Source organism: Apodemus sylvaticus, chromosome 21 (assembly GCF_947179515.1).
Source record: "Apodemus sylvaticus chromosome 21, mApoSyl1.1, whole genome shotgun sequence".
NCBI lineage: Eukaryota > Metazoa > Chordata > Mammalia > Rodentia > Muridae > Apodemus > Apodemus sylvaticus.
The window spans coordinates 61,564,002-61,577,844 of record NC_067492.1 but is presented as its reverse complement, the minus strand read 5'-3'; the positions used below and the strand labels follow the sequence as shown (position 1 = coordinate 61,577,844).

At 33.3% G+C, this 13,843-nt stretch overlaps 1 protein-coding gene across 3 annotated transcripts; it reads left to right on the top strand.

Annotated features, from left to right (window-relative positions):
• The first annotated feature begins 750 nt into the window (after nucleotides 1–750).
• LOC127671643 (vomeronasal type-2 receptor 116-like) lies at nucleotides 751–12,969 on the top strand. Of its 3 annotated transcripts, none has more exons than XM_052166493.1 (6): nucleotides 751–956; nucleotides 7,380–7,662; nucleotides 8,303–9,106; nucleotides 9,919–10,143; nucleotides 11,234–11,357; nucleotides 12,062–12,969. In XM_052166493.1, exons 1-6 carry the CDS (start codon nucleotides 751–753, stop codon nucleotides 12,967–12,969), a joined length of 2,550 nt encoding a protein of 849 aa, XP_052022453.1. The 3 variants fall into 3 exon arrangements, with proteins under 3 accessions (XP_052022453.1, XP_052022452.1, XP_052022455.1); XM_052166492.1 differs by having other exon boundaries at nucleotides 9,919–10,167; nucleotides 12,065–12,969; XM_052166495.1 differs by lacking the exon at nucleotides 11,234–11,357 and having other exon boundaries at nucleotides 9,919–10,147; nucleotides 12,065–12,969.
• Nucleotides 12,970–13,843: the final 874 nt, after the last annotated feature.

Genomic DNA, 13,843 nt, shown 5'->3' with positions numbered 1-13,843 from the left:
ATCAGAATATCAGAATATGAGTATTGAATCTTTATAAATCCAAGCATTTTTGGATTTTGTATAATGACATATTTCTCCAAATGACAGGAATCACAGGAATTTTGAATACATTTTGTAAACATGACTAGTGCACGATAGTATATGAATAACAGTGAGAATGTTCAACTCCTGGCTCAATAAATCATGTGAGACTGTGCTTCCCTACACTAGACAATGAAAGACATATTGTCCCATTATTTTTCTCAAAGTGTTACTGATATGGAACATTTATGACATTTTAATCTCTTGTCTATGGAAGTTCTGTTGAAATCCATTGTGTTCATTCATATGGCTATTGACACATATTCTGGCCCAAACTGATCAGGAGAAGATTGTTTTGGGGAATTATGCCATGCACATGAATGAAATCATGGCACCTGAGGATGGACAACATGACCTTCAAAACATGTTTTCAGAAGTATGAATGACATCATGTTACCTGAGCATGGAGAACGTGATCTCCAAAACATGTTTTCAGAAATGTTTTGATCAAAAGTTTTTGGACCTCAGATGTAGAGCTTGAGGCCATAATTTTCTCAGTGTATCCATGGAGCATGACATAGGATGAATGGAAATGAACAGTGAATATAAGTAAGTGGCTCTCCAGAGAGCAGCAGCCTTAAAACAGACACTTTATTGTAAAAGTCTGTGTGATGCTTGTCTGCATAAGAAACAGATTTCACAACTGCTCCATCAGAGAGCCTAGCAGAGATGAAGAAGCTGTGTGCTTTCTCTATTTCATTTCTCCTTCTGACGTTTTCTCTCAGCTGGTGCTGTTTGACAGAACACATTTGCTTTTGGAGGATAAAGAATAGTGAAGATAATGAGGATGATTTGAGAAATGATCGTGGTTTCTACATTTGGACACACGAGGGACCTATTGAAGACAATTTGTACAATAATATTATTTATTTTAGGTAAGTCATTAACTATTTCCTGAATCAATGTCATAAATTGGAAATATTTAGCTGTGTATACAAACTGTGGGGTTTTGTCCTGTTCCTCCCCATGTAACTTTAGAAACCACTGAAATTTAATTATTGCACCAATCACTAGTCGAATAGTTTCAAATGTGTCACTGTTTAGTTTAGCTTTAATATATTGGGCTCCAGTTCTCAGTGCTAGAAAATGATTATTGATCCTCTCTTTCGAATTTTTGTCCATATCATGTATTGAATGATGTCTCTTCATCTGCCATGAATTCACAATTCCTACCTTTACCAAGGGTTTAATATGAAGAGACTGCATCCCTGCCTATATCCAATTGCCTGACAGTGATTCCTATATGACCATACATCTAAATGCCTTCATAAATGCCTTATAAAATGCTTATCTAATTTGAGTCTCCAACAGTTTGGCATACATTCATTCACTGAAGTATTTGTATATGTGTTGGTCTACTTACTATACATGATTACAAGTATAACATTAAATAAAGACTTGTGAATATAAATAAAATTTGCTTTATAAAATAGTCCTTACATGAGCCCCTCCTGAAATTCTGGATTTGACACTGAATGTTAGAAAAGATTGCCAGGCTTCATATTCTGTTACCAGAATAATCTTTTGGTCCAATTACACAAATACCCAGGTACAGATTAGGTTTATTGTCACTATCAGATGGTCAATTTTTCTGTTAACTATTGAATAAGTATAGCATTAGAGAAAATCGAGGAAAATAAATGTATTTTGTTTTTAGAAGAAGCTGCCCTCAATGCCTGGGATCCTAAGCATGAGATGTTGCCATTTGTGCCTGCAGATAGTAAGGAAATGTGTGTTGAAATAACTCACCTTTTAGCTAATCAAAGTGCTTGGTGTTTCTTTCTTTCATGAATCAAGATTTCCTGTTCGTTTCTGTCTCTGAGACACATCACATCTCTTACTCTTACATTTTCATGACTTTGGGATTTAAAGGATATGTTTTCCAATTTGTAGGCACAGTACACTGTACACTTTGATAGGGAGAGTGCATCACATCATTATTCTTATGTGTTAGGCTAGTATGAAATTCATTTCTGATGTTTTCTGGATTTTTCCACATCCCACTGGAAAAATAGTGGAAATTTTCATTAGTGACAGTTTTATAAGCCATAATATGGTTTAAAGTTACAAATTTATGAACTGTGTCAATACACTTATCTGGTTTAGAAATAAAAACTTAGCTCCAATCAATTAAAAATGAAAATTTGACCAAAATACCTTGTTTGGTGTTTTTATTCCTGAAGCAAGGTAGTAATAATAACAGATGAACTGTATATGTGTTCTGACAGGTGAGCAAATTTCTTATGGAGGGAAGATCACTGTGCTCAGACATCACTTAAAAGATCTCAAAGAATGAGGACCACTAAAGTTTTACGAGAAATCTGATAGGATTTTAAGTGCAGAAAAGAGGCCAAAGAATAAAAAACTGGATATGTGGCTTATTACATCTTTTTGTGTAGTTTGAAATGGATAAAACATTTAAATGAAATATATTTAAAATAATAATTCTATTTGATGAATATTAATATTTGAAAATATTAAAATAGTGTTCTACAAATATGGAAATTTTATTGATAGATTTTCCCACTTTATGAGAACTTAGAATTTTCATAACATATACGTTCTCAATTTTATTGTTTAAATATTTGTAACATATTTTTATTGATAAAATAATTTATTTCCTTGTTACTCAAATAATCATTTTTAAGTATAATGATTGTTAGGCAACATACACAGATATAATATGCATTCGAAAAATATGTTTCATTAGTGACAGTTTTATAAGCCATAATACGGTCTAAAGTTACAAATTTATGAACTGTGTCAATACACTTATGTCATAACATGCTAGATGTTATGACATAAATGCTTATATATATATATATATATATATATATATATATATATATATATATATATATATATATATATATATTCTTTTTATTTGGATTTCAAATGTTATCCCTTTTCCTGTTTCCCCTCCAGAAACTCCCTATCTCATTCCTCCACCCCCGTTTTTATGAAGGTATTCCTGCCGACAACCATCCACAGCTACCTCACTGCCCTGGCACTACACAGGGGTATCAGGACTTCACAGGACTAAGGTCCTCTCCTCCCATTGATGCCCTAAAATGTCATCCTCTGCTTTACATGCAATCAGAGCCATTGTTTCCTCCATGAGTTCTCTTTGTTTGGTTGTTTAGTCCCTGGGAGCTCTGGGAGCTCTGGTTGGCTGATATTGTTGTTCTTCCTATACGGTTTCCAGCCCTTTAGCTCCTTCAGTCCTTTCTCTAACTCTTCCATTGGAGAACGCATGCTCAATCCAATAGTTGTCTATGAGCATTCATCTCTGTGTTTGTCAGGCTCTGGCAGAGCTTCTCAGGATACAGTTATATCAGGCTCCTATCAGCCAGCACTTCTTGGCATCCACAATAGTGTACGTATCTCAAGACTATATGGAATGGATCCCAAGGTTGGGCAGACTATGAATGGCCTTTCCTTCCGTCTCTTCTCTACACTTTATCTCTCATGAGTATTTTATTCCCTCTTTTAGAAAGAACTGAAGAAGCATCCACACTTTGGTCTTCCTTCTCCAAGAGCATCATTTGGTCTGTGATTGTTTCTTGGGTATTCTGAGCTATTGGCTAATGTCCTCTTATCAGTAAGCAAATACCATTTGTGTACTTTTGTGACTGGGTTACCTCACTCAGGATGATATTTTCTAGTTACACCCATTTCCCTGTGAATTTCATGAGGTCATTGCTTTTTATACATGTGTAGTACACCATTGTGTAAATGTAAATAAATATCTGTATCTATTCCTCTGTTGAGGGACATCTGGTTTATTTCCAGCTTTGTCTATTATAAAAAAGGCTGCTATAAACTCAGTGAAGCATGTGTACTTGTTATATGTTGAAGCTTATTTTAGGTGTATGCTCTGGAGTTGTATAGCTGTGTCCTCAGGTAGTACTATGTCCAATTTTCAGAGGAACCACCAGAATGATTTCTAGATTGGTTGCACCAGCTTGCAATCCCACCAGCAATGGAGGAGTGTTCCTCTTTCTCTACATCCTCCCCTGTATCTGCTGTCACCTGCTTTTATGATCTTAGACATTCAGACAGGTGTGAGGTTAAATCTGATGAATGATTTGATTTGCATTGCATTGATAAATAAGGATGCTGAATTTTTCAGATGCTTCTTGGCTGTTCGATATTCCTTCATAAAGAATTATTAATTTGGGTCTGTACCTAATTTTAATAGGGTTATTTGGTTCTCTGGAGTTTATCTTCTTGAGTTGTTTGTATGTATTGGATATTAACCCTCTATCTCATGTAGGATTGGTGAAGAATTTTACAAATCTGTAGGCTGCTGTTTTGTTCTATTATCAGTGTCCTATGCCTTACAGAAGCTTTTCAGTTTTATGAGGACTCATTTGTCTATTGGAGATCTTAGAGCATAAGCCACTGATGTTCTGTTCAGAAAAATTTCCCCTGTGCCTATATGTTCAAGTTTCTTCCCCATTTCCACTTCCATTAGATTCTGTTTTACGAGTAGGTCCTTGAAACACTTGGACTTGGGTTTTGTACAGGGAGATAAGAATGAATCGATTTGCATTCTTTTACATAATGACCACCAATAGAACAAGCACCATATCTTGAAAATGCTGTCTTTTTTTCAATGGATGATTTTAGCTCTTTTATCAAAGATCAAGTGACCATAGGTGTATGTGTTTATTTCTGTGACTTCAGTACTGTTCTACTAATCTATCTACCCATCTCTTTACTAATACCATGCAGATTTTATAAGTACTGCTCTGTAATACAGTGTAAGGTATTACATTGTAAACCACAGATGGTGTTTTCCCCAGATATTTTTTATTGTTAAGAATAATTTTCTCTATCCTTGGTTTTTTGTTATTCCAGAAAAATTTGCAAATTACTCTTTTTAACACTATGACGAATTGAGTTGAATTTATGATGGTAATTACATCAAATCTTTACATTGCTTTCAGCATGATGGCCAATTTTACTATATTAATCTTGCCAACATATGAATATGGGAGACTTTCCACCTTTTAAGGTGTTCTATGATTTCTTTTTTGAGACTTGAAATTCTTGTCATATATATTTCAATAAATTTTATATACAGACATTTCACTGAAGTTGTTTATTGGCTTTAAAAGTTCTCTGGTGGAATTTTTGAGGTCACTTAAGTATATTATCATATAATATACAAATAATGATAGTTCGACTTCTACCTTCCTAATATGTATCCCTTGCACCTTGTTTGGTTGTCTAATTCCTCTAGCTAGACATTCAAGTACTATACTGAATAGAGATGGAGAGAGTGGGCAGCCTTGTTTAGTCCCTGTCTTTAGTGAGGTTTCTTCAATTTTTCATTTAGTTTGATGTTGGCTACTCACTTGCTGTATATTGCTTTTACTATGTTTGGGTATGTGCCTTGAATTTCTCATCTTTCCAAGACTTTTACCATGAAGGGTTTTTGAATTTTTTCAAATGCTTTCTCAGCATTCAATAAGATAATCAAGTTGCTTTTCTGTTTGTTTATATTGTGAATCATCTTGATATATTCCCATATTGAACCATCCCTGTATCCCTGTTATTAAGCCTACTTGTTCCTTTAGGATAATCATATTGAAGTGTTATTAGATTCGGTTTGTGGGAATTCTATTGCATCATTTTGCATAGGTATTCATTAGGGAAATTTGTCATTAGATTTCTTTCATTATTACATCATTTTGTGGTTTAGACATCAGTGTAATTGTGGTATCATAAAAAAAAGTATTGGATAGTGCTCCTTCTGTTTCTATTTTATGGAATTGTATGAAAAGTTTTATAATACATCATCTTTGAAGGTCTGATAGAGTTCTGCAATAAAACCGTCTAGCACTTGGCTTTTTGTAATTGGGAGGCTTCTAATGACTGCTACTATTACCTTGGGGAACGTGGGACACTTTAGGTGGTTTACCTGGTGCTGATTCAACTTTGATACATGATGTCTGTCTATAAAATTAATTAATGTAATACACTTTTTCTATTTTTGTTGAATATAGACATTTATAGTAGAATTGGATTTTTTTTTTATTTTCTCAGTTTCTGTTGCTATGTCTCCCTTTTCATTCCTGATTTTGTTAATTTAGATACTGTCTTGGTGCCCTGTGGTTACTATGACTAAATATATATCTACCTTCTTGATTTTCTCAGAGAACCAGATCCTAGATTTGTTTATTCTTTACATAGTTATTTTTTCTTTCTACTTGGTTGATTTCATCCCTGAGCTTGATTTTTTCCTGCTGTCTTCTCCTCTAGGTTATATTTTCTTCTTTTTGATCTAGAGATTGCAGATGAGCTGTGAAGCTGATAGTGCATGATCTCTCTACTTTCTTTATAGAGGCACTCAGAGCTATGAGATTTTTTATCTTAGCATTTCTTTCATTGTGTTCCATAATTTGGATAAGCTGTGCCTTTATTTTCATTGAATTCTAAAAAAAACCTTTAGTTTCTTTATCTTTTCTCTGATCAATTTATTATTGAGAAGATAGTATTTTTAGCTTCCACGTGTATGTGAGCTTTCTGTTCTTTTTGTTGTTATTGAATAACAGCCTTAATCTGAGGTATTCCCATAGAATTCATGAGATTAATTCATTGTCCTTGTATCTATTGAAGTTTGTCCAAGTAAGAGGTTAATTTTTGAGAAGGTGGCAATATATTTCTTATTAGTTCAGTTTTTAACATTTTATGCTCTTTTCCTATGCATAATTTCCACTTAGTATCATGTATTTTTGAAATAATTTAATTCTCAACATTAGATAAAGGATCCTCATGGATGGATATTATTAAGAACAAATTGATGCTATTTTCAGGGTATGTAATTATAGAAATATGAAAGTTGAACTCTTTTTTGAAGTATTATTTGCTTCTCAAAATACACAATGCTAATAAAATGTTTGATGTACAAAATGGCCTTTAATAAAAAAATTATGAGAATATGTTTGATATTTTGTATGTGGTTTAAGAAAAACATTTTTTAAATGTATCCATTGAATTACATATTCAAGATTATTTTATAGTGTTGTATTCAATAGGACAGTAATCTAGTTAAGGATGGCATTGAGAGATACAACAAACTACTTATCAAGTTACATGGATATACAATTTTATATCATTAGTGCACTACGGATTCTTAAATTGTATTCAGTTCTAAAGATCCCTTATTCATGAGGCTTATTTCAAGACATTTATTTAGAAATTTAGCATGTTTCATAGTACAAACTTTACTGCAAATGTAATTTTAAGTTTCAAATATCTCCCTTAATCATCACTGTGCCTTGTTTTAGAATACCTGCAAGTTGCTATGAGTTTTTTCTGGTAATGTTTTTTGCTACTGATGAGATCAACAAGAATCCTTATCTTTTACCCAATATGTCTTTGGTATTCTCCATCACTGTTGGTCTAATTCAAGATACATTGGGACTTCTGGATAGAGAATATTCACAACAAAACAATAGCATGAATTTTAAAAATAATATCTGTGGAAATTATAAAATTTGTGATATAAGTATTACTGGGCCATCATGGAAAACATCTGCAAAACTGGCACTTTATTCTGGGCCACCAAAGGTAAGAATGTGTGAAACTGAATGAATTAACAACATTAAATTCCATTTACATATGTCAACAAGAAAAATTTGATAGCATGCATTAATGAGTGTGCTACTACTACTACTAATACTACTACTACATTCTCTCTCTCTCTCTGTCTGTCACACACACACTATATATAGATATAGTGATATATAAATATATATCACTAAATATATATCACTATATATATCATTGTACTTTTATATCACTATATATATATCACTGTATGTACATATCGATCTATATCTATATCTATCTATCTCTATCTCTATCTCTATCTCTATCTCTATGTCTATCTATATCTATATCTATATCTATCTATATCTATCTACCTATTTATCTATCTATCTATATCTATATCTATCTATATATATATTAAGAATTAAATAATCAGATCATATATGTACTGCATAAACAGGGAAGACTGTTCTAGGAAATTCAGGCTGGTCAGAGAGTCTAGAATCTAAAAGCAATAAAATATGATATTTAGAGTATATTCATACTATTCTTATTAGGAGTTCAGAAAGAAGAGCAACATCATTTCTATATAATTCCAAACATTTCAATAATCATATTCCTCATGTAAATGTTTAATCCTCTCTTCTAAACACTTTAGGTTTTCTTTGGACCATTTAATCCTAACTTAAATGACCATGACCAGTTTCCCTATGTCCACCAGGTAGCCACAAAGGACACATATTTGTCCCATGGCATGGTCGCCTTGATGCTTCATTTTAGATGGACTTGGATAGGACTGGTCATTTCAGATAATGACCATGGCATCCAGTTTCTCTCAGATATAAGAGAAGAAATGCAAAGGCATGGGTTCTGTTTAGCTTTTGTGAATGTGATTCCAGACACCATGCAGACATACATGACAAAGGTTATGATATATGATAAACAAATTATGACATCTTCAGCAAAGGTGGTTATCATTTATGGTGAAATGAACTCCACTTTAGAAGTCAGTTTTAGAAGATGGGAATATTTAGGTGCTCAGAGAATCTGGATCACAACTTCACAGTGGGATGTTATCACAAATAAAAAGGAATTTAGCCTTGATTTCTTCCATGGGACTATCATTTTTGCACACCACAGAGGTGAGATACCTAAATTTAGGAATTTTATTCACACTCTGGACACTGGAAAATACCCAGTAAACATGTCTGAGTCTATACTGAGGTGGAATTATTTTAATTGTTCAATCTCTAAGAACAGAAATAAAATGGAACATTTTCAATTCAACAACACATTGGAATGGACAGCAATGCACAAATATGACATGGCACTGAGTGAAGAAGGTTACAATTTGTATAATGCTGTTTATGCTGTGGCCCATACCTACCATGAACTCATTCTTCAACAAGTAGAGTCTCAGATACCAGCAGAATTCAAGGGAATATTTACTGACTGTCAGAAGGTTAAGTTTCTTTCATTTCATTATGCTTAGATATATCAACATGATCTTTTAAATGGATCCAGAGAAAAATATGCATATTTGCTAGACATTATTCTCTCAGTTGATAGGTTTCTGAACTGAAAAACTCGCTAATTTTTTTTCATGTGGGTGAATATAATGCACAAGGAAAACATTTAATAGGATATAATAATTTTTTAAGATATCAGTGAGTTTTGTGAAAACATGTCTTAACATTTCATCAAATGAGTTCAAAAGTTAAAAAAGTAGCCAAGGATTTTATAAAGAAGCCTTAAGTGATGACTAGACTGGAATATTTTTCTAAAGAGTAATTTCTCAAGAATCAGTACATATGCTGGAACTAATAGTTACTCATTTAAAAAACAATGATTAACAAAATCACAAATGATTAAGCCTATATATGTTATTAAGTTTCAGTTTATTTCATATTTTTATTGTCTATATATTAAAGGCCAACCGACATTCTTTATTCTCACACACATTTAGAATTCCCCTTTATTTGCACATACATGTCTACATTTTCAAAAATGTATTTTTGACTAACATGTAAACACGTACACTCAAACATATTCACATATACCATGTTATTGTTATATGCTAATAATTTTTCTAGCACATTTTACCATCAAACATTGACATGGAACATTATAAAAATTTTCATTATCAATGAGGTATATTCTATTTTACTACAACTGTATTTTGTGGAAGTCATTAAGGAATTAGAGGAAATTAACAATTTTGCTTTCCCTTTATTGATATACATATGTAAGCATCTAATGATAGATCTCATTTAGGTGTCTTCCTTGCTGAAGACCAGGGTGTTTACTAACCCTGTTGGAGAACTGGTGAACATGAATCATAGGGAAAATCAGTGTGCAGAATATGACATTTTTAACATTTGGAATTTTCCACAAGGCTTTGGATTAAAGGTGAAAATAGGAAGCTATTTTCCTTGCATCCCACAGATGCAACAACTTCACATATCTGAAGATGTAGAGTTGGCCACAGGAGGTACTCCGGTGCGTATACCACACATTTTAGAAGTTTTCAAGATATCTATATTTTTAAATATGAGGTGCTGAAATAATATCTCTGTGGTTAAGGCCAGTGGCTACTCTTGTAAAAGACAATGCTCAGTTACAAGAACCAAAATCTGGTACCTCTAAACTCCATGTAAATCTTGTCATAGAGATCAAAGGCCTCTGAATTCCATGTTTAGTTGCACCCATATGTCTATTCACCAAACACTATAGGAATATATATGTGTGTATATATATATATATATATATATATATATATATATATATATATATATATATATATAATTTTGTAACTATGTATACCATGGAATTTTCTTATTCTGTGAGAACATATTTATAGCCTAATTAAGTATAGCATGAATTCATTATTAGAAATATTTTCCAGTATCAAGGTATATATATGTCATTTTATTTACATCCATTTCACATTATCCCACTATCCCAATTCCTTGTGTCCCCTGTTGTGAAGGGGATTGACTTATCTGGCATCACTGGGAGGGGAGACACTTGGTCCTGTTCAGGCTCAATGCCCCACTATAGAGGAATGCTAGAGTGATGAAACAGGAGTCTCATAAATGCAGGGGAAGGGGTGAAGGGATAGGAGATTCAAGTTTTTGTTTTAAACTTCTTTACTTTTAGGACAGTCTTATATAACACTTCATATTCATCAAAAAAAAAACTTTTGCTTGACTTACCCTACCTTCTTTCCTCATACACCTCAGTATTCTGATTTTTTTAATTTGTAAATCATGAGAGAAAAACTGATGGTACAAAAGCATTGCTTTTTGGATTAATAAATTTAGGAAGGAAATATTTTAAATTGCTACAACTTGAAAGTCACATATATAATTTCACATGATGTAGAAAATATTGTGAATCATGTGGTCTACTGCAGGGAATTCGAAAATAATAATGTGCCTGAAATTGTTAGGAAATACTGGATAACAGGAATATTTATGGCATTATTTGTTAATATCCCACATATCAATCTATGGGTCATTATAAAAATATATATACACACATACTCTCTGTTACACACATATTATGTAATATTTATATATTTTCTCAGGTTTCCACCTCCTTGTGTAGTGTGCCATGTACTGCTGGATTTAGGAAAATTCATCCGAAAGAAACAGCAGACTGCTGCTTTGATTGTGTTCAGTGCCCAGAAAATGAGGTTTCCAATGAAACAGGTACATGCTTGCTTGTCGAAAGAAATGCTGAATTGGAATCCTTCTCTTTCAAAACTACATGATACCTGAATTTCTAAAATTTCCATGTTTCAGAACTTAATCTGTTAAATAATGTATACTCTTTTGGACCTAGCAAATAACTTGTAGTATCTTCTACAAAAAATAATTTTTTTCTCACTATATGCTGCTCACTGATTTTTACTATGCAGGACAAACTATGAGGCATAGATCATCAAGAATGAAAATATTCTCTTTGGCAAACAGTACTTGTATGAGGAAATGTATATTCTGATTTCTATAGGAGATACAGAAAAATAGCAAACTCAAAAAGCAAAAAAAAGTACATGATGCTTTTCTTCAACTGAGATCAATAACTATATACTCACACTATACTTGTCTGTGAATAGTGAATGTATAGTTTGAAGAATGCAAAAAATTCTGAGGTCCTGCATATAGTAATTCATATTTTTGTTCTTTATTTTAATGCATATTTTTTCCATTCCATTCCCTATCATGGTGTTTTATTTCACCACAAGACATAGGCTAATAGTGAGCAATCTTAATTCAGTTGTCCCTGCAGCAAGAAGGAATGGATGAGATGATCAATACAAAAATATTTATTGATATATCCACTGAATAATACAAATACATAATTATTAACTAAATAATTATAATATCCTAAAAGGTTTAAATGTTTTTGCCAGCAGATAAGGAAGAGTGTGTGAGGTGTCCAGATGATAAGTATGCCAACTTGAAGCAAACCCACTACCTCCAAAGAGCTGTGTCATTTCTGGCTTATGACGATCCACTTGGGCTTGCTCTAGGCTCCACTGCTCTGTCCTTCTTGGCCATCACATTTCTAGTTCTAGTAACTTTTGTGAAGTACAAGGATACTCCTATTATGAAAGCCAATAATCTCATTCTCAACTACATCCTGCTCATCTCTCTACTGTTCTGTTTTTTCTGCTCTTTGCTCTTCATTGGACAGCCCAACCAGGCCACCTGCATCCTTCAGCAAACAACATTTGGAGTATTTTTCACAGTGGCTGTTTCTACAGTGTTGGCCAAAATGATAACTGTGGTCATGGCTTTCAAGCTTACTACTCCAGGGAGAAGAATGAGAGGGATGCTGACATCAGGAGTACCTAACTTGGTCATTCCCATTTGGACCCTGATCCAACTGGTTCTCTGTGGCATCTGGTTGGTAACATCTCCTCCCTTTATTCACAGAGATATACAATCTGAACATGGGAAGACTGTCATTATTTACAACAAAGGCTCTGTTATTGCCTTCCATGTTGTCCTGGGATACTTGGGTTCCTTGGCTCTGGGGAGCTTCACTGTGGCTTTCCTGGCTAGGAACCTTCCTGACAGATTCAATGAAGCCAAGTTCCTAACTTTCAGCATGCTGGTGTTCTGCAGTGTCTGGATCACCTTCCTCCCTGTCTACCATAGCTCCAGGGGTAAGACCATGGTGGTTGTGGAGGTCTTCTCCATCTTGGTTTTTAGTGCAGGGTTGCTAGGGTGTATCTTTGTCCCAAAGTGTTATGTTATTTTAGTTAGATCTGATTCAAATTTTGTACAGATGTACAAAGATAAAATGCTTCATTGAAACTTTCATAGTATGTAAATTTTAGATGATAATTAATAAATTTTTTCTTTATCTTAATGAAAGTAGAATTTAATCATAGAAAATTTTTAAGTAATAAACAAAATTGAGCTTACAAATTGGACAGCACTGTCCATTGTGGCATTAATTAACAAAGTTTGGTGGAACATGGTTTCATTCATAAGTACACAGTCCTGATGATACTGAGAAATGGGAATCTCAATTGAGGAATGACTACCATCAATATGAGTTGTGGTTTTGTGTGTAGGCCATGTACTTAATAAATGATTAATATAAGGTGAGAGTTCTGAATGTGGACAGTACCGATATATGTTAGTTGTTCTGGATTTATAAGAAAGAGGAATGTTCTTGGATTTATAAGAAAGAGGACTGCAGACAACATGAAGTCAGTAATCAAATTTATTCCACATGCATTCATGGAGTGCCTGCACCCAATTTCATGCCTTGGCTTCATTCAATATACTGTGACTAAGGTACATAAGTAAATAAACACTTTTCTCATATGTTTCCTTTGAACATGATGTTTGTTTTACAGTGACAGAATCTAAGACATTACCTGAGTGGTAAATTTCCTCTGTTGGTATTTGGAATACCATATACTCCTGATTCAATAAAAGTCACTTATTTGAAATGAGAAGCAAGAGTGAATGTTAGCAGAATGTGAAGCACAGTGACAGAATTACAGAAGCACTAGACTTTGGAATAGCTTTACAATGAACTAGGAAGATATTGAGAAATCAGAAAACATGCAAAGAAGGGAATATTTTATTAAAAGGAAAATGGGGTTCAGATTGTGTCTGCAATATAAGCATCTATCAATTTATGTGAAAGCCACAATTTCATGATCAAATGGATG

Excerpts from the sequence above, each read along its gene's own strand:
- LOC127671643 (XM_052166492.1), top strand. The coding sequence starts at position 751 with ATGAAGAAGCTGTGTGCTTTCTCTATTTCATTTCTCCTTCTGACGTTT. Across the intron at positions 957-7,379 it reads AATAATATTATTTATTTTAG|AATACCTGCAAGTTGCTATG; the intron begins GTAAGTCATTAA and ends GCCTTGTTTTAG. Across the intron at positions 10,168-11,233 it reads GTATACCACACATTTTAGAA|GTTTCCACCTCCTTGTGTAG; the intron begins GTTTTCAAGATA and ends ATATTTTCTCAG.